Source organism: Haemorhous mexicanus, chromosome 5, assembly GCF_027477595.1.
Source record: "Haemorhous mexicanus isolate bHaeMex1 chromosome 5, bHaeMex1.pri, whole genome shotgun sequence".
Taxonomy (NCBI): Eukaryota; Metazoa; Chordata; class Aves; order Passeriformes; family Fringillidae; genus Haemorhous; species Haemorhous mexicanus.
The window spans coordinates 63,385,610-63,411,582 of NC_082345.1; the positions used below are offsets into that span (position 1 = coordinate 63,385,610).

At 45.8% G+C, this 25,973-nt stretch overlaps 1 protein-coding gene across 2 annotated transcripts in view; it reads left to right on the forward strand.

Moving 5' to 3' along the window:
* Positions 1–1,627: 1,627 nt before the first annotated feature.
* RELN (reelin) overlaps positions 1,628–25,973 on the forward strand; it is a 282,225-nt gene continuing 257,879 nt past the window's right edge. For both annotated transcript variants that reach the window (XM_059847390.1, XM_059847391.1), the window contains exon 1: positions 1,628–1,856. In XM_059847390.1, the coding sequence (XP_059703373.1) occupies positions 1,628–1,856 (229 nt within the window). The remainder of the gene's footprint in view (positions 1,857–25,973) is intronic.

Sequence of the window (25,973 nt, forward strand, 5' to 3'; positions counted from 1 at the left end):
GCAAAGTTTTGCTGCTGGTGGTGCACTCAGGCTTGGAGCAGAGCCAGCAGAAAAGGCAGGTTGGGCAGATGGCAAGGATGTCCCCTGGGCCACTGTGGACGGGGTCTCCGTCAGCTGGCTGGGAGGTGGGCCAGGGAAGCAGCCTGCATGGTCATGGGGCAGCTGCGTGGTGCCATCCATGTGGCTTGTGCCTCCGTGGAGGGAACCTTTCCCTCTGGCACTGAAACCAATCCAGGAGGGAGCCCCTGCACTGTGCCAGTTTTGCACTTCAGAAATGCTGGCAGGTAGGCTCTCCTTTCCAATTCCATCATGTCACTGCCGCTCACCCCGGCTGTCTCTGGCCTTTGGGCAGGATCCAGTAGCAGCATGGTGGATGCTTTAAACCCTTGTGGATTTGCTCCCATCTCCTGATGCCCTCTGTCAGTTCCGCTTTGTTAAAAATTTATGGTTTTATGAATTGTTCGACTTGCCAGTGTTTTATGTTCAGTTTCTCATTCCCCTTCTGGTCTCCACCGGGTTTGCCCCTCTTGCTGGGATAAAGGGCCTGGGCACAGACTCTCAGGGAGTTAAAGCCTTCTCCCAGGGACCTGCACTCCCCAGGGATTCACACGGTGGCCCCCTGCAGAGCTGCCCAACCCTCCTCTGGGGATGCATGTGCATGTACATAATTTTGAAATGGCAGCGGAGAAGGTTTAAGTAAAAATCTCACTTTTCCCCAACAGTGGGTGCAGGTACAGCAGAGGCAGGGCTGTGGCTGGGATGTGGACAGGGGCAGCAGGACAGAAACTGGAGCTGAGGCAAAGGGACAGGGACTGGGCCAGAGGAATAAGGGCAAAAAGATAGGGGATGGGGCAGGTGTACAGGGGTAGGGACAGAAGGACATGGACGACAGGGGCCAGAGCAGAGGGACAAAAGGATGGATAAAGAAATAGGAGCAGAGACATTTGTGTGGAGGCTGAGAGACAGGGACCAGGAAACAAGGAGGGAGCAGGATCAGGGACTCAGATGTCAGGGTTGGGAATAAGGGCTGGGACAGGGGCAGGGGCAGGGGCAGGGGCAGGGCCAGGCACAGAGACAGAGGCAAGGGCAGGGGCAGGGGCTGGGACCCGGGAGCAGAGCCAGGGGCAGAAGCTGGGTCGTGGGCGGAAGGGCAGGGACAGGGCAGGGACCCGGCGGCAGACAAAGGGCGGGCAGCAGAGCCCGGCTCGCAGCCCCCGTGTCCGCGGCGCAGCACCGCACACCGGCGCGCAGAGCGAGGAGCAGGAGGAGCGGGCGGCTGCGGAGGAGGAGGAGGAGGAGGAGGGGAGGGACCTTCCCCTCCCTCCCACCCCGGCACCGGGGGAAATAAATTATTCCCAGCCCTCGCGCTCCCAGCTCCGTGCCCCGCACCCCGGCAGCGGCAGGCGGGGACGGCGCAGCCTTGGTCGGGCGCGGAGGGGCCGCCCCTGCCCTCGCCGAGCTCCGCTCCGCGCCCCGCGCCCGCCTCCCCGCCAAGTCCCGCGGGCCGCGGCGGGGGGCAGCGCCCGCCCCGTCCGTCCCGTCCCGCCCCGTCCCGCGCCGTGCGGAGCGGAGCGGAGCGCCGGCCCCGCCGTGCCCTGGATGCCCCAGCGGCGCCGGCGGCAGCAGCATGGAGCGGCGGCGGGGCGTCCCCGGGGGCTGGCCCTGCCTGCTGGCCGCCCTGGGTGCCCTGCTGGCGGCGGGCCGGGCGGCTGCCCCCCGTGCCCGCTTCTCGCCCTTCTTCTTCCTCTGCACCCACCACGGCGAGCTCGAGGGCGACGGCGAGCAGGGCGAGGTGCTGATCGCCCTCCACATCGCGGGCAACCCCGCCGCCTACGTGCCTGGCCAGGAGTACCACGGTAGGTGGTGGCGCCCGCCGTGCTCGGCGCTGCTCGTCCCCGGGTGGCCCCGGAGCGTCCCGCGGGGAGGAAGGCGGTGGGGGAGAGCGGGCGCCCTGGACGGGGACCCACGGGGTCGTGTGCCGTGCCCCAGGGCAGCCCCGCTGCGGGGCTCGGCGGAGCACCCCTTTCTTCCGCGGAGGACCGTCCTCACCTGCCCCGGCCGCCGGGACCGCCGCCCGCGCCCCGTCCCAGCCGCTTCGCCTCCGCGCGGCTCCCGCCAGGCGCAGCCTGGAGCAGAGGAAATTCCGAGTCCCCGCTCCTCAGCCGGCCCTGGGCCGGATCCAGAGCCTCACAAGTTGCTGGCAGTCTGTTCCTTTCCCACTTGAGGCTTTCGGAGCACCGAGCGCATCACCCTCTCTCAGGGCGCTGCGCGGAGCCGCAGCTGGCGCTGCCATGGGGTCACCGCGATGTGTCACCGCGATGTGCCCTCTGCGGACGCGGCAGTCCGCCAGCCTGTTGCTCCCTTGCAGAGGCCAGGGGCGACAGCCGGGGGTCAGGCGCTCACAGGTAGCTTTGGAGATGGAAGGTCGTGCCCAGAATTAATAAAAAACCCTGCTTTTCGTAAGCGCCCAGGCGGAGGAGAATGAACAAGAGAGGATAGGCAAAGTTGCTCAAGAAGTAGTGTCTCTGTTTGGGGGCTGTACTGGGAGAGGGGCACAGCCCAGGGGTGAGTGGGGCCTCGCAGGCAGGTACACTACTGTGGGAAGCTGCTTTCGGCTGCAGAGTGCCCCTGGAAACCAGCACTGTGCGGTGAACAGCCACATCTCCACTTCTCTGTGTAGAAAAATTCCATGTGGGAAACATCTTTTAATTCATAACGGTGGGAGACTGCTTAGGGCTATATTCGCTAATCCTTCTTCTCTCTTTTGTGTCTGTTTGGAGTTTGCAATGCTACAAAATAATAACAACTACTTCTGCAGTAGGCAGTTGGAATTCAGAGAAAATGACAATAAAGGTTTTTTCAAACACCTTGCTGAAAAGAAGATGCTGTGTGATAGTCCTTGGCAAAAGATGGAATTAAACTTCTGATTTTTATATGTTCCAGCTCAAAATTTGAGTTTCAGGTTAATTATTGAATAGTTAAGTTATGTGAAGATTCTAATTGAAATTGTAACTGTAAACCCCAAACACATCAAATACTCATTTTCACACAGTGTAAGACATCCTGACGTTTGTAAGTTTTAACACTATAGTTTTACCAGATTCATAGGAACTTTTGATTTTGAAATACTACTGACCTTTCTGAAAACCCACATATGTAAGTTTTATGACTTCACCAGATAATTTTTTTCCTTAGAACCTTAGATCTTATAGACCTTAGATCTATAATACACACTCAGGTTAAGGTAAAATGCATTCAACCTGCTGAACCACAGATGTGCAGAGGGAAAAAAGAAGCTGGGATTTCCATTTTGCACTATTTTAAATGCTGGATTTTTGAAACAGTATTTCAACCACATAAATGACAGAATCACCCCTTTTCTTGCTGATGCCTTTTTTCCCCAAGCCTTCAGCCGGTGTTTGAGCCTCTTTGCTGGTCTAAGGACAGAGGACTGTGGCGGGCTGGGCAGCGGGAGCGCCGCGGGCAGGGCTGTCCGGCTGTCCTGCATGATGAGGAGCAGGGACAGAGGTTGTTTGTCCGGGGATGCTCTTCTGCCGCTCGCCCTTTGAAAAAGGTTTTTGAGTTTTGAAGCGCCAGCTTGCGGAGCAGCGCCCCAGCTGCGCGCTCGACCTTTTAGGTGGCCTAGGGTGGCTTTTCCGTCCCAGTTTCGCGTCTGACCGAGCAAAATGCGGCATCTTTAAATCTACCTCTGCGCCCCGCGGGATTTCTCTCGGTCCGCTTTCAGGTTTTGCGGAGCTGCTGCCGCTGCCCCGCTGCCCCGCCCGGACCGCTCGGGGAGCAGCTCCTGCGGCATCGCACCGGAGCTCTGGTGGAACCCCGGAGCTCTGCTGGAGCCCCGGAGCGCTGCTGGAGCCCCGGAGCTCTGCTGGAGCCCCGGTGCCGCTGTTGGAGCCCCGGAGCTCTGCTGGAGCCCCGGGGCCGCTGTTGGAGCCCCGGAGCTCTGCTGGAGGTCCGGAGCCGCTGCTGGAGCCCCGGAGCTCTGCTGGAGGTCCGGAGCCGCTGTTGGAGCCCCGGAGCTCTGCTGGAGCCCCGGGGCCGCTGCTGGAGCCCCGGGGCCGCTGCTGGAGCCCCGGTGCCGCTGTTGGAGCCCCGGAGCTCTGCTGGAGCCCCGGAACCGCTGTTGGAGCCCCGGAGCTCTGCTGGAGGTCCGGAGCCGCTGTTGGAGCCCCGGAGCTCTGCTGGAGGTCCGGAGCCGCTGCTGGAGCCCCGGAGCTCTGCTGGAGCCCCGGGGCCGCTGCTGCCCCGGCAGAGCCCGCGCCGCCGGGGCGCGCTCCCGTCCGCGCCCGCGCTGCTGGCGCTGCCCCGGCACCGGCGCTGCCCGGGGCCAACCTCTGCGATGTTCGCTGGGGTGCAGTCCAACCATTCCGGGGTCTTTTAAAGCCACCGTGCTCAGCAAGTGTAAAGAAATCGGACGCGTTCAAAGCATGAACACAGAAGGAAGTCCACAAGCCGAACTTGAAAACTAACTTGTTTACACAGGGCAGGGTGCGAGCCAGATTCCTAATTTATGTCAAACTTACAACGGTGATTTCTTTTCAAATTCGTCCGTTGATAAAAAACCTACCCATGCCAAACCATGTCAAGAAGCACTGTCTATTTGCTATGCACAGTGCAGCAGACATATTCTTGAGCTAAGCACACTTAATCGGTTAGATATTTTGAAATATGTGAGTATTTTAAAACATAACAATTATCGGTGTTAAATATAGCACAAGAAAAATCAATCCCAGAGCATACAATCTGGAGAAATAATTTGAAGCAACATGGAATTTCATATAATACAGTTTGATGATGCTGAAAAATGCCAATCTCTACTGGTTGAGAATTTATCATTTAAAAATAAAACTTTAAAGGTGGTCTTGCAGGGACACAGAGCAAGGTTTTTGATCTACTGCACAGAAGCATGGGCCAAAGGGAGATTTACATATGTACAATGAAAACTCCCCTGTATATTAAAATGAGAGAGTATATCAAAATGCTCTGAATCTTTGCAAGTTCCAGTGAGGCCCTGTTTCAGTGCCCCTTCATTCTACAGGAACAGGTGCCAGCAGCATCCAAGAACACCGAGTTCAAAGAGGAGGGAATTGGATGAAACCATATGCCAAGGGCTGGATGAGAAAAAATTCTGATTGAAAAAATCAGCCCCTGACTTTCTGCTAATTTGTTTAGACATTTCCTTGGGCACTCAGAGGGGGGGGTCAAACCACTGTGCAGCCAGTGGAGCTGTGGCAGGGGCTCTCGGCCCTTTGCCCAACTGTCCCTCGTGCTGCCCAACACGACGGGAGAGGAGCAGCATGTGTTGCAGAAGACACTTGCCTGGGAAGCACAAGAGCTTCTGAAAGTGGCTTCTCTGGCACCCTGAATCTGGCATTTTATTTCCCTGTGCCTCTGAATTTCATAAGTAAAACAAAGGCAATAATATTCCCTAGTTTGCGTAGTTAAATTAGATACATTAGGATTTAGCACTTCTCCCCAAATACTTAAAATTACTCCAGATTTGGCCCTATTCCTGCAAACAGTAAGCATTTAATCACTGATTGAATAGAACCAGACCCACACTGCATATAAATACCCTCTTTTATATAAGAGGACTGACTTGATACATCAGCAAACAATTTTATTACCTTTGGCAGACTTTTATTCCTTGAATTAGCTTATTTCAAATGTAATTAAGTCCTTGAGCTGGCAAAGCACTTATGGGCTTGCTCAAATGCAAACTGACAAAGTGTGCACTGGTTTAATGTAGGCACCTGCTCAGCTTCCTTTCAGCCAAGGGGTGGCCGTGTGTTCAGGGAGCAGCATCAGGGCTTGCCTGGCTTGCTTGCAGCTTTCCTGGTAGATGGGGATGATCCTCTTTTGGTTCTCTCCTGGGTTTTCCTCTGGAATATGCAGAGTAGAATATAATTTCTTAAAAAAAAAAAAAAAATCAAGCCAAAACCAGTACAAATTGAAAATTTTTATACAACTCTATTTGGGTTTATTTGCAATCTGCAGTTGATTTTTTTAATCCATGTACCTTCAGTGCTGAAAGCATGTACCATGATTTACAGGCAGATAAGTACATTGGAACTGCATAAAGAAATAAGGATAAACTTGACTGAACATTGAGTCTTTACTGACCTTAATCACAGAAAGCTCAAAATGAACAATCAGATTTGTAGTGTTTAAAAAATACAAATGGATTATCTTTACACTGTATTTGTTCTTATCCCTTAAGATTTTTTTTTTGCTGTCACTGCAAACAGTTCCTTTTTCCCAAGGTTTCAAATTTAGATCTTTTAAGAAAAACTTTGAACTGTTTTCCCATGATTGATGCTAAAACTCATCATTCTGCCCTTAAAATAGTTTTCTTTAATGGGACTTGTGTTTCTATTTCACTCTCCATTGTTCCTTTTTTTTCGAGAACGGATTAACCTTCAGTCCCCAAATGTTATCAGTTTCCATCTATGACTGCTACTATTCTTAGATATACTGTATATTGTCTAGAATAGTTGTTGTGATAGGTTGTAAAAAAATAGTTTTCAACTATTTAGAGTGGTATTTCTACACTCTTTCAGCACTGATAAAAAGTTGTTAAAATCTGTTCAATTCCACCTTTGTTACTAACCCCTGTATTTTCGAAATACAGGTTGTGACTTGGTATCTATTTTCATTAGGACTGCTTACATTTCTGATGGGCATTTTTGTTGTAAATTCTTGTTGTTTAGATCATTATTGAATAAAAACATGTTTGCGTTTGATGCGAAGGACGGGAAGAAAAAAAAATACTGGAATTTATGTAGTGATGATGCTTGAGGTATAATCAGGGTTGTAACTGAGTGGCAGAAACTCAGGCATGGATACTTTCTGTCCCAGTTATGCTGAAGTGTAGGAAGCTTTTGGTGAATCAGTAGAAGCGAATAATGCACAGGAAGTGATGTTAGTGCCGAGGTAACAGAAGAGCAAATTTGCGTCTCTGTTTTCCAGCATCAGCCCAAGAACCAGGTCAGCTTCTCGAGTCTTTTGCAGGCTATTCCCTCAAAACCTTTCATCTCACCTACTTACACCCTCCTCTGATCTCTGGAAGAATGGAGACTTCCATCAGTGTCTGTTTAAAATTAAAGTGTGGAAAAATTTTTGTTCATGGGAGTCCAGTTAGCTCCAGGATTATTTTAGAACTCTTCTCTTAAGGGACCCTTACACTAAAACTTGAGTCTGGCAATAGGTAGCAGTGGAGAGGGAGTTATTAGGAGTGGGGAAGACCCTTGATCTTCAAGTCTTTCCTTTCCTCTGAGGTCCCTAGAAATACCTTGCAGCTGCAGGAGGGTTTCATAGCACACAAAAATTTCACCTTGGGTCAGCATTTACTAAAAATGCCTTCATCCAGCAGAGCCTCCAGAGCACACCCTGACTCTGCTCTGCTGTATTGAGGATTTTCTTGCATGAAGTGAGCTTTGCAAAACGAAGGCTGATTTATGAGTACTGTGTCCTGTTTGAATTTCTCAGATCTGAGCCTTACTTAGGATGCTATTGAGGCAATATGAGTTTCTAGGTCTTGGTGTTGACTGGTGCATTGTCTCTATTTGTGAAGCTCTTGTCTGCCCCCAAAGTTCATGTGGTGGGTATTTGTAAATTTTAAAGAGTTGTGCTTTTAGGATCTCATGACCAGAAATTGATGAAGGGTGCCAACCTTAAAAGAGAAAGGTAGGGAAGTTCACAACTGACAGCCTCTTACAGACTGTGTTTCACCAGGGAAGATGTTAGATTTCCACGGTTTTGGCTGTCATCACTAATTTGTGGGCATCATAAGCACCAGCAGATGGCCCAGCCAAAGATGTAGTCAGGCAGGGATTGATGAAAGGAGGTAAAAGGTCCACAAAGGCCTAAATGAGCCTTTCTTGCAAATTTGCAGAAGAGATGTAATCTCCAGTTAAATCCTTTCTCCCCTCATCAGGGGGCTGCTCCCCCCTGCAAAGGAGACTTGATTGCCCCAAATAACAGAAATCAAAGCCAGCATGGCGTGCTGGCCTGACCCACATTTGTGAGGTGACATCTGACTGTGGGACAGACAGGGCATTGTTGGTATTGTGGGTCCTTGTAGGGCAGACAGGGCTGGGGACATAAAAAAATGATCTCTGCCTCAGCAAATTCACTGTCCAAGGCCTGGGGCTGCTGGGGGGCTGGCATGTGTGTGTGAACCTTTCTTATGGCACGTCACCCAGCGCTGGAGTTAAGGAATAAAAGAAAGCTGTAAATGGCTGAAGAGTGCAAAACTACTGTTTCAGTGAGAGTGTTGCACATATTTGCTGATTTCTGAATCCAGAGATATTTTCTGATTTATCTGTGGAATTCATTGCCAAAATCTGTCCATGTAAACTGCTTTTAAGTAGAAATTTCTAACATGTATTTTTCTTATAAATAATTAATACTTGTAATTGTATATTAATAATATGCACACTATATATATACACAATATATGTATATATACTATATATATAGTGTATATATATAGAGTGTATATATATATCTATTGTGTATATATATAGAGTGTATATATATAAATAAATAAATAAATAAATATATATATATATATATATATATATAACAAGAGATAAACCTTCAAGACCAAAGGTGACCAGTAAATGATTTATAAGTCGATTACTTGGGCATGGTGGTGTGTAGGACATTTCTGCATTTCCCACACTGATTATTCCACCAAACATTTGTTAGCTCTTTAGGTAGAACAGGGTGAGACTGTCAGGCTGGCGTCATGTCTCATTTTCCTCATTATTTCCTTGATCTGGATTTTGGAGATCACTTCTTTTGAAGTTCTATAGCTTTTTATGATGGTGCAATACTAGAGTATTTGCATATTGACTGGTTGAAGTATGATTTTCAGTCTGATAGTAGCTGTGGTGATGCAGCTGGGATGGATTCAGATGCAACATTTATTTGCATTGTGTGTCTCATGCCCTACAGCTGTGGTTTAGATTTGCCATGAGTGTTTGCTGCATGGAGAGGGAAGGAAATGGCACTGTCTTACCTCTGAGAATAAGCAACCTTTCACACCAGCCCTTGTTATGAGAATTTCAATAGTCTCTGATGAAAGGGTCAGTCTTTCTAACATGCTTCCTTTCTTTGTCTTAACATTTCCTGCCTTTTCATTGGGCATGAAAGGTGCACAGAGTGCAATGTGTGTCTGGAATGTTTGTGTAATTCCCACCTTTTTTTCCCCCACCAGCTGGGACTCACCTCTGGGATAAACATAGGACAAACCCTGTAAGTGCAATCTTTGACATCTGTCAAAGCTCACCAGCAGATCGCATGGGGAAAGACCTTCCTAGGTTAAGACGATGCCTTCTTGTTAGGCTGGTAGTCTTCCTCCATCGCTCCTTCCCTTAGGTCAGTCCTGGAAACTGAAAGCCATAGCATGTGGCACTCAATTCCTGCTGGGTTCTGCCAATGGACAGTGGCATCAAGGAGATAGAGATCTGTCAGGTCCATGCTCACGGGACCTTCTCCAGGTCCCTTCAGTGCTCAGATCTGTCCCACAGCTACACATTTTACTCTTCTCCTTAGAGGAAGAGAAGGGTCAAGGAAGTGGGTTTTTTGGAAGACTTTATTTTGTTTTAATATATCCCTCACTAAACCTTTGCCTTAAATAAGACCATGCTGGAGGTGTGTACACCCTCATGGAGAGGAGTACTGGGGTTTGTAGGAGCATTAGGGTCTGCACCTGTTTATTCTAGTCCAGCATCAGGCATTACTCTGTCCTTCTGCAGCTGGAGAGGTCCTGGCTGGGGCTGGAGATGGCGCCCAGTGGCCAGGCACAGAGCCACAGGCTCCTTGCCATTGCGTCCTGCAACCATCTGGAGTGGCTGCTGCCTCTGTGGCATCAGTGCTTCCTGGGCAGCTGGGCTCAGCTTAGCTTCAGGCTGAGGCACCTGTGGGTTTGGTCTTTGTCTCACCAAGCTCAGCATCACCTGCGTCACTCCGGGCTCCCTGCACTGTGGTTGTTGGCTCTTCATCCTCGTCCTGCTGCTGTCAGCATGGCTTTTTGTCTGGGCATGCTGGGTGATGATGTGGGTTCTGCTGGTAGAGATTTCCCTAAGGCTCCTCTTTGTCCACCTGAGGGGGTTCCTTGGTCTTCCCAGGGAATCAGGACATCCCTGACTGCTACCTTCAGGTGTTTCCTCACGACCTATTGTGAACAATGTCTTTTATGGGAACATCTCAGTCAAGAAAGCAGGATGTGTCCTGGGGGACTGGGCATGAGTGACTTGTGACAGTTGCTGGGGAGCAGGAAGGGACTTCAGACACTATCTCAAAGGCTTTTATACCAAAGGGAAGATTGTTTGTTACAGTCTTTATAACATCCCTCTTGCCATATTTTTCCATCCTGGGAGCTAAACAGAAGTGGCTGTTTCCTGCTCCTCTCTAGCACTTTGATATTAATTCTGGTTGTGAGAGGAAGAGAAATCAATGGCACTTTTCCAGACTGTGTCTATTGAAGTTCAACCTGCAGGAGCCCTGAGTCATAGCAGACCAGGAATTCATCTCCCTTCAGGTGAAAGATTTACCTTAAACTACCCTGTTTTACATCCCACCCTTCCTCACTTTCTTTCAAACTTCTACATTGACCTTCCTAAAACTTTGTGTGCTGCAGGTTTCTCTCTGTACTGTGCAAGTGCTTCAGTGCATGCCCAAGTTCTGTCCCAGTCCCCGTGTTCTGGGGTGACAAATATCCCAGTGTGAGTCCAGCCCTGCAGAGGGACCAGCACTCCCCACAGACCCCCCGAGGGGATGCCTTGCTCAGCTGCCAGGAGGGTGTGCCTGCCTGGGACAGCCTGTACCCAGCTCCTTGCTGAAGGTGCCAGCAGGGGAGCAGCAGATGGATGGTGGCCCTGCATGCCTTCACCCCCATCACCTCCTCCCCTCCTCCTTTCTGCCTGCTCAGAGGGAGCAGCTCCAAGACACAGTGCAGAGTACTTGACTGAGATGCCCAGAGTAAAATTTGATTTATATTTGCTGGATGAGAAGCGTTATTAGTAAGCTCAGCCTTCTGGGTGTTGGGGTTGACTGGGTGTTGGACACATTTGTGAAGCCAAGTGTAAAACTATTGCTTTGTCTCTCCTGGAACAGAAGCCTTGGGCTGTGCAGCCATGCAGGGTGGTTGCTGGTTTCTCTCTGCTTTTGCAAGATACAGCAGGGGGAGAACTTGAGTGCCCTTGGTCTTCTGCAGCAGGGTGAGCATTTTAATCATTAGAGATGGGGCTGCAGGTCTCTGTGTGTTTCCCAGAATGGCTTCTACTCACACATATGGGTTTGTGATTGCTTGTTTCCCACAGGAGACTGGGCCATGCTCATTGGCCTGAGGGAACTGAGCTATAAACCAGACTGAGGTGAAATGCTAAGAGCTCTTGCACCACAGTTGGCAAAATTGTGATTGCCTCAGATAAGACAGTTATTTATTCCTCCCCATGTCTGCTTGAAGGGTAGAGTGTAAATAAACAGGTATGACCCAAGAGAGCTGAGACTAGAAAAGGGTCTGCCTGCCAGCCCTAGCTCCAGCTGTGTCTGTGTCTCCTACTGTCCACTTCACCATTCCTTGCTGCTCTGGATGGCTGGATGCTGGCACCTATCCCACGTCCCCTTCCAGAGCCTGGCTGCAATGTGGCTGTACACTGAGTGGTCCAGCTGGTGAAAAGCACACAGAATAAGGGACCTCACTGTTTCCCTCTTTCCATTGCTCCAGTGTAATTTTCAAGAGTGCAGTTAGATAATCAAAAGTTGGCAAAGAAAAAAACTCTATACAGGGAAATCCATCAAGCAAGCTCCCTTTCATGCACAGGCATGCATCCAGAAGCAAATGCTGCTTTTCCCTCCTCACCCTGCTGCATCCCATCTGCAGGCAGCTCCTGCCCCATCTTGGATTGGAAGGGATTTTCATACTGGTTGTCCACAAGTGGCACATTTAACTTGCCCCTTGGGAATGTGTGGGGGAGTAGTGAAAGTTGACTCTCTGTCTGTGTGCACGCGATGGGGAAGAGGAGGGAGGGAAATGGGAAAAGAGAAAGTACACAACACTCTCTGCCCAGAAGACGAAATCTGGGAATACATTTTTCTCTGTGGCTGAAGGTAATTTGTGGTCATATCATTCCACAATTCTGGTAGAAGATTCATAAATGAGATAGCGAGGATGCAGAAAATCAGCTTTCCTGGGCAGGAGGCCTGTGCTCTTGCAGAGAAATACTTCATGGTAGAGCTGTGTCTTCCCATGTGGATCCTGCATGGGAGAGCTGTTCCTGTGCTAGAAATGTAAGTGATGGGAGGGTGATCAGCCTTTTTAACATCTGAAAACAGCAGTGTGACCCTCTGTGGCCTCTCTTCACGTCAGGCCCTGGGATGTGAGAAGTCATTCATCACATCACGGGGCTTGGCAAGGTCTCTGCCTCTGCCTTCCACTGTTCCCACTGCTCTCCAGGACAATACAATGCATAGGAAAGAACAAGAAATATAGATAATATTTATCTTTCTGGCTAAACAAGCTGTGGTTTCCAGCACACAATACAATTCCAGTGTTCCTATGTCACAGGGGAAATGCATGGCTAGAAAAAACCAACACTCCTTCCAGAATTAGACACATTCATCTGGACATTGGATGAAATGATTATTATAGCAAGAACTGCAGAGAGAAAAAAAACCAGCCAAACTGGCAAAGGCAAAGATCCTGGTTTAACAAACTGCTGTCCAGCCTTGCAGTGCAGCAGTTTGTGGGTATGCCAGGTGTCAAAATCAAAGAATCAGTTTTAAAAGTCCTTAGAAAATTAGTTCCTAGATGTTTGGAAAAAAGAATCCCTGGCTGAATTTCAGTGTTAAACATTTTTGTTTAACAATTACAGCAATTCTTCTGACTCTCTGTCCCAAAATAAGTATAGTCTTCAGAACTTCATTCAGATAACTACAAAGATCCAAGACCTCTGGCAAATATTTTTATGCTTTCCAAGTATTATAGTTCATTTGCTGATGGCTGAAACCCTGTTAGATAGTTTTTCAAATTGATACTATTTGTGCATGAGGAATTCCAAGCACAAACAGGCTGGGGGGAGAATACTTTGGGAGCAGCCCTGAGGAGAAGAACTTGGGATTGCTGGTGGATGAGAAGCAGGATGTGAGCTGGATGTGAGCTGGCCATGTGTGTTCACAGCCCAGAAAGCCAAACGTGTCCTGGGCTGCATCCAGAGCAGCGTGGTCAGCAGGGTGAGGGAGGAGATTCTGCCCCTCGTCTCCACCCTCACAAGACTCCACCTGGAGTTCTGTCTGGAGAAGGTCCATGGAGATGATCAGGGGGTTGGAGCACCTCTCCTGGGAAGACAGGCTGAGAAAAAGGGGGCTGTTCAGCCCAGGGAAGATAAGGCTCTGAGAAAACCTTAGAGCAGCTTGCCGGTGCCCAAAGGTGGCCAACAAGAGAGCTGGAGAGGGATTTTCACAAGGGCATCTAGTGACAGGAGAAGGTGGAATGGCTTCAAACTGAAAGAGGGCAGGTTTAGATTAGAAGTAATTAGAAGGTTTAGATTAAGAAGTAATTCCTTGCTGTGAGGGTGGTGAAACACTGGAACAGGTTGTCCACGGAAGTTGTGGATTTCCCATCCCTAGAAGCACTCAAGGCTGGGTTGGATGGGGCTTTGAGCAGCCTGGTCTAGTGGAAGATGTCCCTGCCCATGGCAGTGGGATTGAATCCAGATAATATGTAAGGTCCCTTCCAAGCAAAACTATTCTATGATTCTCTGAATTTATTTAGTTGGAATTTCTGTGTTCATAGTGAATTAATTTGTCATCTGATTTTGTCAAAGACAAAAACTGATAATGTACTTGAATAGGATTTGGTAAAAGTTTTAATGGAAAATGGGGAGAAATGAAATATTTGAAATATGTTCCTGTTATTTTCAAATCATAGTTCTTATTTCTGTTTTGGAAAAGTATCTTAATTGTGAAAATGACTGAAAAAAAAAGGAGTTACATGCATAATCAGAAAACAGAATGAGACTTTTCTGCTTGAACAAAAGTCTTTATCTAATTTTTTTGGGTTCATTGAAGATTTTCATACTGACCTAACTGATATTTTAAATTTATTTTTTTTTGGTGCCAGATCCCGCAGTACTTCTTTTATGGTGGCCCAAGCTGATCTCTTTTCCTTTCTTTTTCTTTTCATTTTGGTCACTGAACCAAAAATCAAACAGTTCTACTTCTGACAAGTTGACCATTTAATTTCCGGCCACTGCACAGATCTGATTCAGACCTCTCTCCTTGTGTTTGTTCCCAAAATAAATTGCACAATCATAATTCACTCTTTAAGGTAGAGAAGGCAGCTGGTTACAATACTAACATTTCCAAGGTAACAAACTCATGTTTTCTATAATGATGCCTGTGGTTGCTGTGTGGCTACTAATGTGTAAATTGACCACATTTTCCTTTACATCTAGTCATTTTTCAGGTTTCTTTTTCAGCAGAAATCTTTTCTGTGTTGCAGTGTTTGGTAAAAAAGGCTTAGAGGAGATCTCTCACTTTCCTTCCTCTGCAGCAATGTAATGTCTTACAGTTAAAGGGTACTTCTGCTTCTGATCTGGAAAACTTGTTGCAGGGCATCTACAGAATTGTGGTTCATTGAACTAGACAAAGAGACCTTCATGTCTTTAAAATGATCTCTTTTCTTCACAGAATAATATTTACAGGTTGTCCACCTCAAACAGAAATGAACTGCTGAGAGCAGATGTAGAAAATGCGTTTGAGAGATGCAGGTTTGTTTCCTTCAGGGAAGTGATCCCTGTGTTCTTTATTGCCCTGCTTTTCCTTCAGCATGTAGTTAATGCAGTTGTGAAGTACAAAGGAGTTTCAGCAGAGCTGTGATGTTTGCAGAATTTGCCTCAACCAGCAGAGATGAAGAGGTGTGGGTTTGGCTGGGGCTGGCAGCAGCGGTCCCTCCCCAGCCTCAGGCAGCCCGCATTACTCTGTGGACCTTTTCACTCAAAGAGATGTAAGTTTTGTTTCCTCAAGTGGTAGCAGATGTTAGGGAGCCTTTATGCTACTCATCACTGACAGAACACCAATGCTGTGGCATCTGGCTGTTTTCTTTGTACAAATGGTGTTTTTAAACTCCAAACTGTCTTTGAGCAGTGGTAGTGATGCATTACATGCTTACTACTCTTCTTCTGGGTCCTTGCCCAAAACCCCAATGAACAACTCCCCCCAAGTGCCTTCTGCCCAATTAGTGAGATTACAGTAGAGAGCAAATCCTCCTTCTAATTGCAATAATTTCCATTTGAGAAAGCACATTGTAAAATTAATAACATTACAATATTTCTTTTGATTGCATTTCACTAACTGCTAAGAAACTAGTGAGTGACTTGCACTGTAACTAGTGACCTTTCATTCCAGATTTACAAAGCCTGCACTTTTTGCAGTTACTAAGTATTTTCTTCATACAAACAGTAAGAAACAGGAAACTTTTTGTTCTAATTAGTCTGTTTTATCTGGAGCATGCATATTTTTCATGAGGTGCAGAACTCATACAGATGCTAGAAAGCATAGTACCTCAAGTCTTCAGAATGGTCAAATTGTTGACAAACCAAAATTGCTTGTTCTGTCTTGGAGTGTGCCAGCTTTTAGCACTTCAGGGAGGTGAGGACTGTCATCTCCATGGAAGAGGATCAGTGCCAGCAAAGCCCACAGCTCCTTGATGCATCGTGTAATATGAGTGATGCATCGTGACAGGGGGACAAGATTTACACAGGGGGACAAGATTTAACCCTGCTCTCTTCTTGAAAATTTTCCTAACTTACTCCTTGTGGAGAGCATCTGGATGGCAGTTTCCATCCCTACTGGGGCAGTACTGCACTGGGGCAAGGCTGTCTGGGGCATCCAGGTGCAGGCAGGTGTGGCAGAAGAGATGACTACATGTGAGGGAGCAGTCAGATTTTCAGTTTACTCAATTTTTTCCCCCTCTCCTCTCCTTTTTCACAATGCTGGGCTCACTGCTCAGAGATTTAGCATCCACAGCTTCCATGTAGTGACTTCTCCCCACATTGCCAGGCAGTGGGAAAAACATTCCCTGGTCAAATGATCTGGAAGAGGTCCCAGCTGCATGCCAGTTCAGTTCTCATCCCTTCTGCTGAATTTAACATGTGTTTGTTATGGTTAGCATGCAGAGTGGTTGTAATTTGTTTGAATTAGAGGGGAGTCATCCTCTTTGTGCTTTTTTTGCATCAAGAACACTATGCTCTGGTATAAAGAGAGATTGATGCCTTTGTAATTAGCTAGGCCAGAATTTGATAGACCTTTTAATTTTGGGTTTTACTTATGAGTATCTTATGTAGGTATTTACCTTTTAGACAAATTGGGAATGAATGATAATAACACGTTGCATTTTCTCCATTATTTTTTATTAACTTGGAAATTTTTAGGTATAATTAAAGGATAATAATACATTTCTTTTAATTATACACATAAGAGTGTGTTCCACGATATTCTTTGTTAATGCCTGTCTATTTAACTCTTTCTTGAGCTTTTTTGTTGCAGGCAATCAGGTTGCTGCTAGGATGAATAGTTACATCTTGGGTGGCTAAACATTTAATGTGCTCTTCAGAATCAGAGGAGGTGCCATAAGGAAATATATGTGAGAGACCTGAATAAGTATTTTGGGGAGCTGGGTCTATAGCAGCTATTTATTATGTTTAATTTATGCATCATGGCAGCCTAATGCAATGCCTGTCATGTGCCAAAAGAGCTCTGCTGTCTGGTGTTTCATAATCCCCCTGTAATATCTCCCAGAAAGACCATGTTTCAGTGGCTTAGATCTGGCTCAGGTTTTGTATTGGTGGGGGCACTTTTTATGTGCTACAAAGCTGGTAGTATATTGGGCAGGAATTAGGAATTACTAGGAAATCTTCCAGTTCTACTTAAAGAATAGAAAAAGAACAAAAAAACCCAAACAAACAACATAACCACAAAAAAACCCCAAACAAACAAACACAAAACCCCCCAAACAAACAAACAAACAAAAACCCACCAAAAAACAAACAAAAAAACCCAAAAAACCCCAATGTGTCCTGGGATATGTTTAAATGTGAACTTCCTTAAATTTGTACCTAGGGTCTCAGGCTCATTTTTACTTTCCAAGAACACAAAACTTTGGAAGGATGCGAAGATAGCTGAAGTTTTTGTGATCTATTCACTGTAGGAATACCTTTTGTTGAATTTGTAGCCTGTGTTACTTAAAAAGCTACAAACTGGAACATTTTCCTGTGAGAAACAGAAGCAGAAAGAAACGTTTCTCAAACTTAAAGCAGGATTTTTACATATTAACTATAAATATATTGCAACCAAATGCTTTTAAATTAAATAAAGCCTCTTGCTGTCTCTGCAGAAATGAATTGGGCAAAGGGATTTATGCAGGGTATTTCAGTCAGATGAATGGAGAGATATGTCCATCACCACTAAAGTGATGGTTATTCCTTCTAAATATAAACTGATAATATTATATATTAAAGGCTTGATTATACCGTTAAGAAGATTAGTACATTTAAACAGAAACCAAAGGCTTATGTGCCCTAAATGTGAAACTAAAAGGAGAGGGTTTTATATATGGCACTATCACAACATTCAGTACTTTTGAACAAGGTGTTTTCCCCTTGGAAATACCTGTAAGGAATAATCACTGCATGCTGCCTCTGGGAATAGGTGGGATGCCTTAAGTCTAATCTCTTTCAAGGTGGTAATTTAAATAGATGCAGATATTAATCTTGGCCTCTTTGGGGGTATTTATTGGAGTAAGCATAATGATGGAATGTGATCATGTCCACAAGGTCAGTTTTCTGTCTCATCTCTTTTCTGTAAGTGTTTGGGATATCTTTTAATTGCAGAAACTGTGGCAAAGCTATAAAAAATATGTGTCAGAAGGGAAAAAGGATTGATGATGCCTCTGTGATATTTCCCTGAATCAGATCTATGAATTTAAAATATTTAACACGTATTAAAGATTTCAGTGTCTTTTAATATTGTGCTTGACTTACATGGCACTGTCTCTAAGGACATTGTATCTGAATCTTCTGATGGTATTGAATTTATGACATTGAGTTTAAGACTTTTGTGCTCATGTCATGAAGCTTGTTAGGTAGTGTTTAACATGTCTTCTTTTTAATTTTTATTTTTTTTAAATTCTTTTTCTTTATAAAGTAGTAGTTCTTCTCAGTGAAAGATTTATAGTGATGATGGGGGAAGACCTGCAGTTATCTCCTGATAGATAGCACTCCTTGATTTCCTTTTATACTTCTCTCAAATTAGATATTCTGCACCTTAATCACAACATCATCTTAGTTACTTTATCTTTTAAGACTAAAAGCACTGCAATTATAAATTATCTTAGAAATATCATCAGATCTTCTGCCTCAGGGCTTGCCTTTGTTTCTGACTCAAACATTGCTCCATGGTCAAGCCCTGTCCAGAGACAGAAGCTGCTTAATTTCACCCAGTGGGGGCTGCAGTTTGGATGGGCTGCTCTGTCTGGAGGCAGAGCTGGAGCTGCTGCTTCCCACAGCCCTGTTTCCCTGTTTCCTGGACACAGCCTGTGGCTGTACAGGGCTGCCAGGAAACCTGCAGGCACCCAAGGTGCTGTATGGGTCAAGGTTAAATGCTTGCACTTCAGAGGCCAAATCATGGAGTTACGGACTGCCAGGTATGTTGACCTCTAGGTCTGTGGCTTTCCCCCCTGTTTGTTGCTCAGGTCCCCATGTGGAGCTCCCCTGAGTGCCAGCCCCCCTGAGCCCCTCTGGCTGCTGGCAGCACATCCCCCTGCCCAGCACTGGCAGTGTTTGCACTGGAAGGGATGTCAGGTCTGGCCTGAGATCCTTGGAATTTTCTGCCCTAATTCCCCATGAGAGGGACAGTGCCAAGGGGAAGGGCTGCCTGTGCCCTCCTGTCCCTCAGGATGAGCTGGGGACACGGCTTGCCTGTCATTTTTGAGGCTGGCAGTGAGCATGGAACCTGGGGCTGTATATGCTTTTTGTACTGCCTGTTGGAACACTTCAAATCCATGTTCTCTGAAACACTAAAATCCCCTGGACTTCCATAGCTTTTACACGCCTGCAAGAGCTGCCATCCCTTAAACACCTAAACTTCCCTTTACTCCCAGTGGTTTACCATTGCACAGTAATGTCCCAAATATCCACATGTCCCTGTGTGCCTCTGTTGCTTTGGTGCTGTTATCGCTGGCATTACAAGACATTGTAGACCAATATGTTAAATAAATATTCTTTACACTGCTGTGGTGTGGTTTAAATAAATATTCTTTACACTGCTGTGGTGTGGTTGCCTTTTCTTTCTGCATGCTTTGCTTGCAAATCAATATATTTTTCCCTGAAGAAAATTTATGGGCACTCTCCTGGGGTACTGTCAGTACACTGTCTGTCCTCCTCCCTTTGGAATGTGTTGGTTAATGTTGGTTAATCAAATGCTACAGGGGTACAGGTCTCAAAGATGCAAAAGATATGAAAGCTTGATGGCAATTGGTAGAGAGCAGAGCAAAAGGACCCAGGGTCATGCCATCACTAAAACAGAACAGTCAGGTGAGCTCAGCTATTTATCAGCCCTAGGAGAACACACGGCGAGGAGGGGGGGGCTGCAGTTGCTCCAGGAACAGAAACTCTTTAGTAAGATTCTTCTGTTCCCTACAGACTCTGGGGAATGCCACCATGAGGGACTGATCCCCACTGAGAACAGGTTTCATTTTGCTGCTGAAAACAAAAACCACTCAGCAGCCACAGGGTGCTGGGCACCAGGGCATGGCTGTCCTGGGGCTTGCTCCACGGCCAGCATGGCCTGGGGAAAGTGTGGCCCTGTCCTGGGAGGGCACAGGGTGGCACTCATGGGGACACAGGCCTCTCCCCTGGGTGGGCATGGGTGGGGGTCCCCAGGGTAACAGGGGTGCCCCAGCACCAGGCAGCCTCAGCTCCCACTGAGGCACTGAGGAGCAGCAGAGGGGTTTGGGTTTCTAGTCATACAGAGAAGATAATTTGTTGTCCTGGATGCATAACCAGTTCTTCTGGTGACCATCAGAGGTCAGTGGCTTTTAAGCCAAAGGTTGATCTAGTCCCTGAGGTTTTTTTCATCTCCTGAAAAGATGGAGCTTTCTGTAAAGGGAAACTGCAAGGAAAGAGCATAGGGATCCCTGTGGGAATAAATCCTCCCCAAAGCAGAGCCTTTGAAGACCTGTAGGGCTGAGCTGCAGTGCTGTGAGCTGGGTGGAAGGTGGCTGAGGGCACTTGTTAGTCCCCTTGCCTGAAGCTAGCCTTGGGGCAAAGCCCTTCTCAGGCAGCAGCCCTGGCAGAGACCGGTTCAGAGCCAGGTACAGTGAGACATGGGAGAACCTCAGCATAAACAGGCTTCTTTGTTACCTCCAATGAGATTTATATTGTCATTAGGGAAGCTCTTCCCATGAGATCTTAACTTTTGTGCTGTGCTCTATGTAAGTGTGTTTAAATATTAGATGATTTATTTCTGTATTTTCACTTGTCCTCCATGGGAATGACAAGGATTTTAATGTAGTACAGAAATCCTCTGAGATCTTCAAATTAGAAGAGCTCTAATGGAACAGAGTCCTTTTTTTAAACCATAAAATGATGTGTTTGTGATTATAATTGATGATATCCTCATGAATCCCATGAGTTAAATAAAGTGAATCAGGTAAACAAAGTATTTTGTCTTGCTCAAATGCATGGTTGCAAAAACAAGAATAAAACACATCTGTAATGTGATTACTTTGAATTTGTTTTACCAAAAAGAAACATTTTTACGGAAATGGCAATATTTTAATTTTGTGCATCATCATGGGATCACTTTAAATTTAATTTAATTTAATTTCTGTATGATATTTGAATTTGGGTCATGTTCTGTGGAAATGAGATCATTATTCCATTTGGGTGAAATGTTACCAAAATGGTCCTGGTGAGTGCAGAATTTGGCCTTCAATTCACTCTAATGCAATCACAACAGAATATTTTTAGATAAAAGCAGTGATGCCAGAGAAACATGCCAACTTAGGTAATATTTAATACTTGAAGTCCAATGCTGCTCAAGACACCACTTTCCAATTTCCCTTCCTGCAATCTGCCTGCCCTCTGCCAAGCACTGGTGTGTGATTAATTGACTGACACGAAGTCTGTTATTTACATTGCAGATATACTGTAAGTAGACTCCAGGTGAAGCTCACAGCATGCTGCATATTTACTGCCATATGTTCAGGAGGTTGTGAACAGAAAAAAGTAAGTCTAAAGCCAGAGGAGGTATTAGAGGACACAATAGAAAAGCTAATTATAAAAGCCTTCAAAAGCAGTCCCTGCTTCACTGTTTGATGTCCCAATATGTAATTACAGAGAACTAGGAAATAAGGGAAGATAATAAAAGGAAGATAAAAAAAGGGAAGATATAAAAACCAGGGCATGCTAGTTTGTGAGAGAAGAGGAAAACAGAGCTCCCCATGCATTTCTCCTTCAGCTGTGGGAAATGAGGGTGGGCTGTGAAAGGAAGATGGAGAGGGCAGGTGTCCTGGATGGCATGGACAGGGGAGGTGGGAGCTCAGGGGGAATGGGCAAACTTTGTCAGTGCTGCTTTTGGGTGTAAACTGGTGTTTCACCCTCCTGAGGGGGCTTTGCACCAGGTGGGATGGCCAGAAAGGGAGTGCTGGGGCTGGCAGCTGTATCATCCCTATTGGCAAGCAGTAATTTGTTCTCTTTAAGCAAGGACAGCGTGGGAGGAAATCACCCCACAGGATGCTGCCCTTGTTTTAAAGCCCATCATGGGCTGCCTGTGCAAGTAGAAAATCTTACTCTGCATCTGTTACTGTGTGCCCTACTAATGTACATATTTTCCTTGCTGTTTGTGTCATTTCTGTGTTAGGCTTCCACAATGAGGGTCACAGTGTGTCTTCTATTGTTTCACAGAGTGGCTGGTAAGGGTAGTTTAGTGAGGGATATAAATTTTGATAAAATAGAAGGAAAACATGTGCCTGAATCCTAGCTTTGAATCTCCATGTATTTAGTAATATATGAGTATTTCTTAGGAAAACAGAGGTGCTGCCCTGCATTTCTGTGAGCTCCACATGTAGTGGGGAGCTGGGAGTCAGGACACTTTTGGGCACGTGAAGAATTTCTGGCTGGCTGGTGCAGGAAGGTGCAGGCAACGTGGGGGGCTGGAAATGACAGCTCTAATTTTGCTCTAGGCTTGAGGGAGAATGTCTTCCCTCATGCCTCGAAGGGCCTCCCCACCACACAGCTCAACTATTTGGATGGTAAGCTGATTAGAGGATTTGAAACCAATCATCCAAAAATGGTTGATGCCAGCCTCCAACTGACACATCAACTTACTCTCAGTGAGGGCAGAGATGAGACACATTTCAAATTATGATTTTGTAGAAGGGTTTCAAACACCTTCAGAAGGGTGTTGTAGTGAGCAGGGAGAGCAGGCAGCATGTGGTTTTTTAGCTTTCCTTTGTGTCTGTTCTGGTTGGCACTGGAGGTTTGTGTGATGCCAAGTGGTGCCCGTGTGCTGCACCAGCTCCTCAAGGCTCCATCCTGGCATCCCAGCTGGGCTCCATGGTCACAGGGCTCCCCAAAGCTCCATCCTGGCATCCCAGCTGGGCTCTGGGGGCACAGGGCTCCCCAAAGCTCCATCCTGGCATCCCAGCTGGGCTCTGGGGGCACAGGGCTCCCCAAAGCTCCATCCTGGCATCCCAGCTGGGCTCTGGGGGCACAGGGCTCCCCAAAGCTCCATCCTGGCATCCCAGCTGGGCTCTGGGGGCACAGGGCTCCCCAGAGCTCCATCCTGGCTTCCCAGCTGGACTCCATGGTTCACAGGGCTCCCCAAAGCTCCATCCTGGAATCCCAGCTGGGCTCCACGGTCACAGGGCTCCCCAAAGCTCCATCCTGGCATCCCAGCTGGGCTCTGGGGGCTCCCCAGAGCTCCATCCTGGCATCCCAGCTGGGCTCTGGGGGCACAGGGCTCCCCAGAGCTCCATCCTGGCATCCCAGCTGGACTCCATGGTTCACAGGGCTCCCCAAGGCTGCCTCTTCTTGGAAGGCAGGAAAGGTGTTTGCTCAGGAAGAGAAAATAGGAAAAGGGAACTGTGTTGGTTCAGTGAGAGGACAAGTTGGAAAAGGTGCTGAGGAGATCAGATGCTTAAAGTACCAACTCCTTGTTCTCCTTTAAAGAACCCCCAAAACTTCCTAAGTAAAAATTTTCAAATCCCCTCTTTGCAAAATTTCAGTTTCTTATCAGATCTGCAACCTGGCTTGACAACAATGATTTACACAAGTAAGTCTGCAGATTTGATGGGAGCAGTAAGGTTTACACAGAACAGAAATCCAGAGAATGTGAACCATAAAAACGACAGGTTTTTTTAAATAGTATTTCCCTATGAATCATTATTGGATGATTACATGTATATTTGTCCATGGTCTGTGGGCATATTTTTTTCTTTTATGTTTACGTTCTGAATTGTAAATTTGCTTTGATAAAATCTTACTTTACATGTATCCCGAATTGTTTAAATGAACATACACATTATTATATTTGTTGCACATTAAATTTCAAAAGATATTTTCCAATTGTTGAGAAAAGATGAGCTAGAAAAAGCACATAAAATGGCAAAGGTGACAAAGAGACCAGCCCAGCCACGGAAGTGATTGGTTGGGGACAGAAAGCTCTTTAGCTCAGTGCTTGCATAGTGCTGAGCACTACTGCCTTTAGTTGTCCTTTTTTGCTTTAACCTTGCTCAAAGCTGTGGTTCAGCTTCCTTCTCTGTTCCTACAGGGACTGCTCTCAGTTCCCAAGATGTCATGCTTGATGTGAAGTGCCTCAGATTCTAACTACCTATTGCATGTGCTGAGGAGGTAGTCAAGGGTTTCCAGCACGTGTGAATGCCAATGAATTTCATGGGAATCCTGGGGCTCAAAACTTTGCAAAATTCAGATTTTAGATATTTCTATATGAATGTTCAAAGACTTAGAGCCCTGGAGTGACCAAACAGGAGGGACAACGAAGAGGCACCTCTCTCAGGATTTTTCAGAGGATTTAGAGAAGCAGTAGTTTGCAGATGTTTACCTTTTGGTTGTGTTTAGCTGAAATCAGCTGGTGAGATCAACAGTTAGTGAGAGACGTGTTGGGGAAACACATTTGGGATTCTGTCATGCTGTTTTCCATATGGAAATGAGGCTTACCCAAATGTTCCTTGCTGGACTGCTGTCTCTTAAATGAGAGGAAGCAGAAAAGGAGTGAAAAAAACTCATGTTCAGATTTAAAAGGAAGCTACAGAGGCAAGTAAATAGAATTGCAGGTTTCAAAGTGAGTCTGATCTGATGGAACGCACAGAAAGCAAAGGTGGGACAAGGAAAGAGGAAGATTCATGTTATCTACAAATTACCTTGGAGCCAATAATACAGAAAAAGAGATATTAAAGACATAAATGAAAATTTGTGTCCAAAAGTGTGACACTTTTACTTGTGTATCTCATAGGAGGACACTGACATAATTTATGTATATTTTAAAATATTTTGTTGCCTGCTGAGATTAAATGGAACAGCAAGGTCACCCCAATCAAATTGCCATGAAAATTTGAGGGTGCAGATAGAAAATCTACCCTCCTCATCCTTTACCATGATGACTAATAAATGATAATATTTTACTCACTTGTCAAATGGGCCTGGGCAAGTGGCTGAGTAGAGTTTTACAGGCCCAGGTTAAGAGTACTGAGGAGGATCAGCTTTTTCATATAAGGAGTAAGATTACAACCATTGAGGCAAGAGGAGAGAGAGGGTGAGAACTTGACCACATATAATGGCTGTATATATTTAAATGTGTTCACTGAGGTTCCTGGGTGCCTGTAGTGGCATGGATATTTCTAGTAATAAAAATGTGGTTGTAATAGTTTTCCTTCATAGAATAGTGTCTGAGCTACCTGCTGTTTTAAAATCTGTTGAGGCTGTTTTTAGGGCACTTTTTCACATCTTATAAAAACCATTTTCTAAGCACTTGTGCCAAAGTGCAGATAATTCCACAACCACTTGAAATACTCTTCCAGTATGAAACTTTGACAGGGCAGTTTAGTTTTAGCACTAACTTGCTTGATTTTGAAAGGCATTTCATCCTTGCAAGTAGCTATACCAGTAAACCAGTTAACTGCAGGTGGCTACATTTGCTAATAGATGGATAATTATTATACATTGGTAAAAGAAAGACAGCTGCAATTGCTGTAGATGATTGTTAGGAGTGTTTTACCATAACAATGAACTACAGCACCTGCCATCCCAATATATTTTACAATTTTGCTACTGGGATTATTTCTTAGACCCACCATAGCACAGAAGGATCTACATGGTGCTCTAGCTGTAATTTGAAGACATTTTCATTTCAAATGTGTTGTTACATTTGCTCATAACTTTCCAACAACCTTACCTTTTAGATCAATGTTTATTAAAGGTTTGCTTTTATTAAACTGGTGCACAGATATTTGGCAGATTTATGTATTGCTATTTCTAATTACTGGCCAATTTGAAAAAGAGTTTCACTTTTTTTCACAAAAAAAAAAAAAAAAAAAAAAGAAAGAAAGAAAGAAAATCAGGTTTCAGAACAGTAGCTTGTTTTTCCCCATGTGTTTAACTCAGAGACTGCCTGCTGGGACCTACAGCTTTCCTCCCCTTTATGATGAGATCTGTGGCAAGTTTGAAGGAATCTGTTTTGCAAGCAAGAGACTTAGTTATGTATAAATCACTGGAATAGCTTAGGTCTGTCTTTGCTGTGATATGTATTTGGTATTAATTTCAATATTTGTCTTTTATATATATATATATATATATATAAGCCACATTAGTCACTTTCCATTCTCATTTGATTTCTGCCAATCCCTGCCTTAAGATATCCCCTAGACA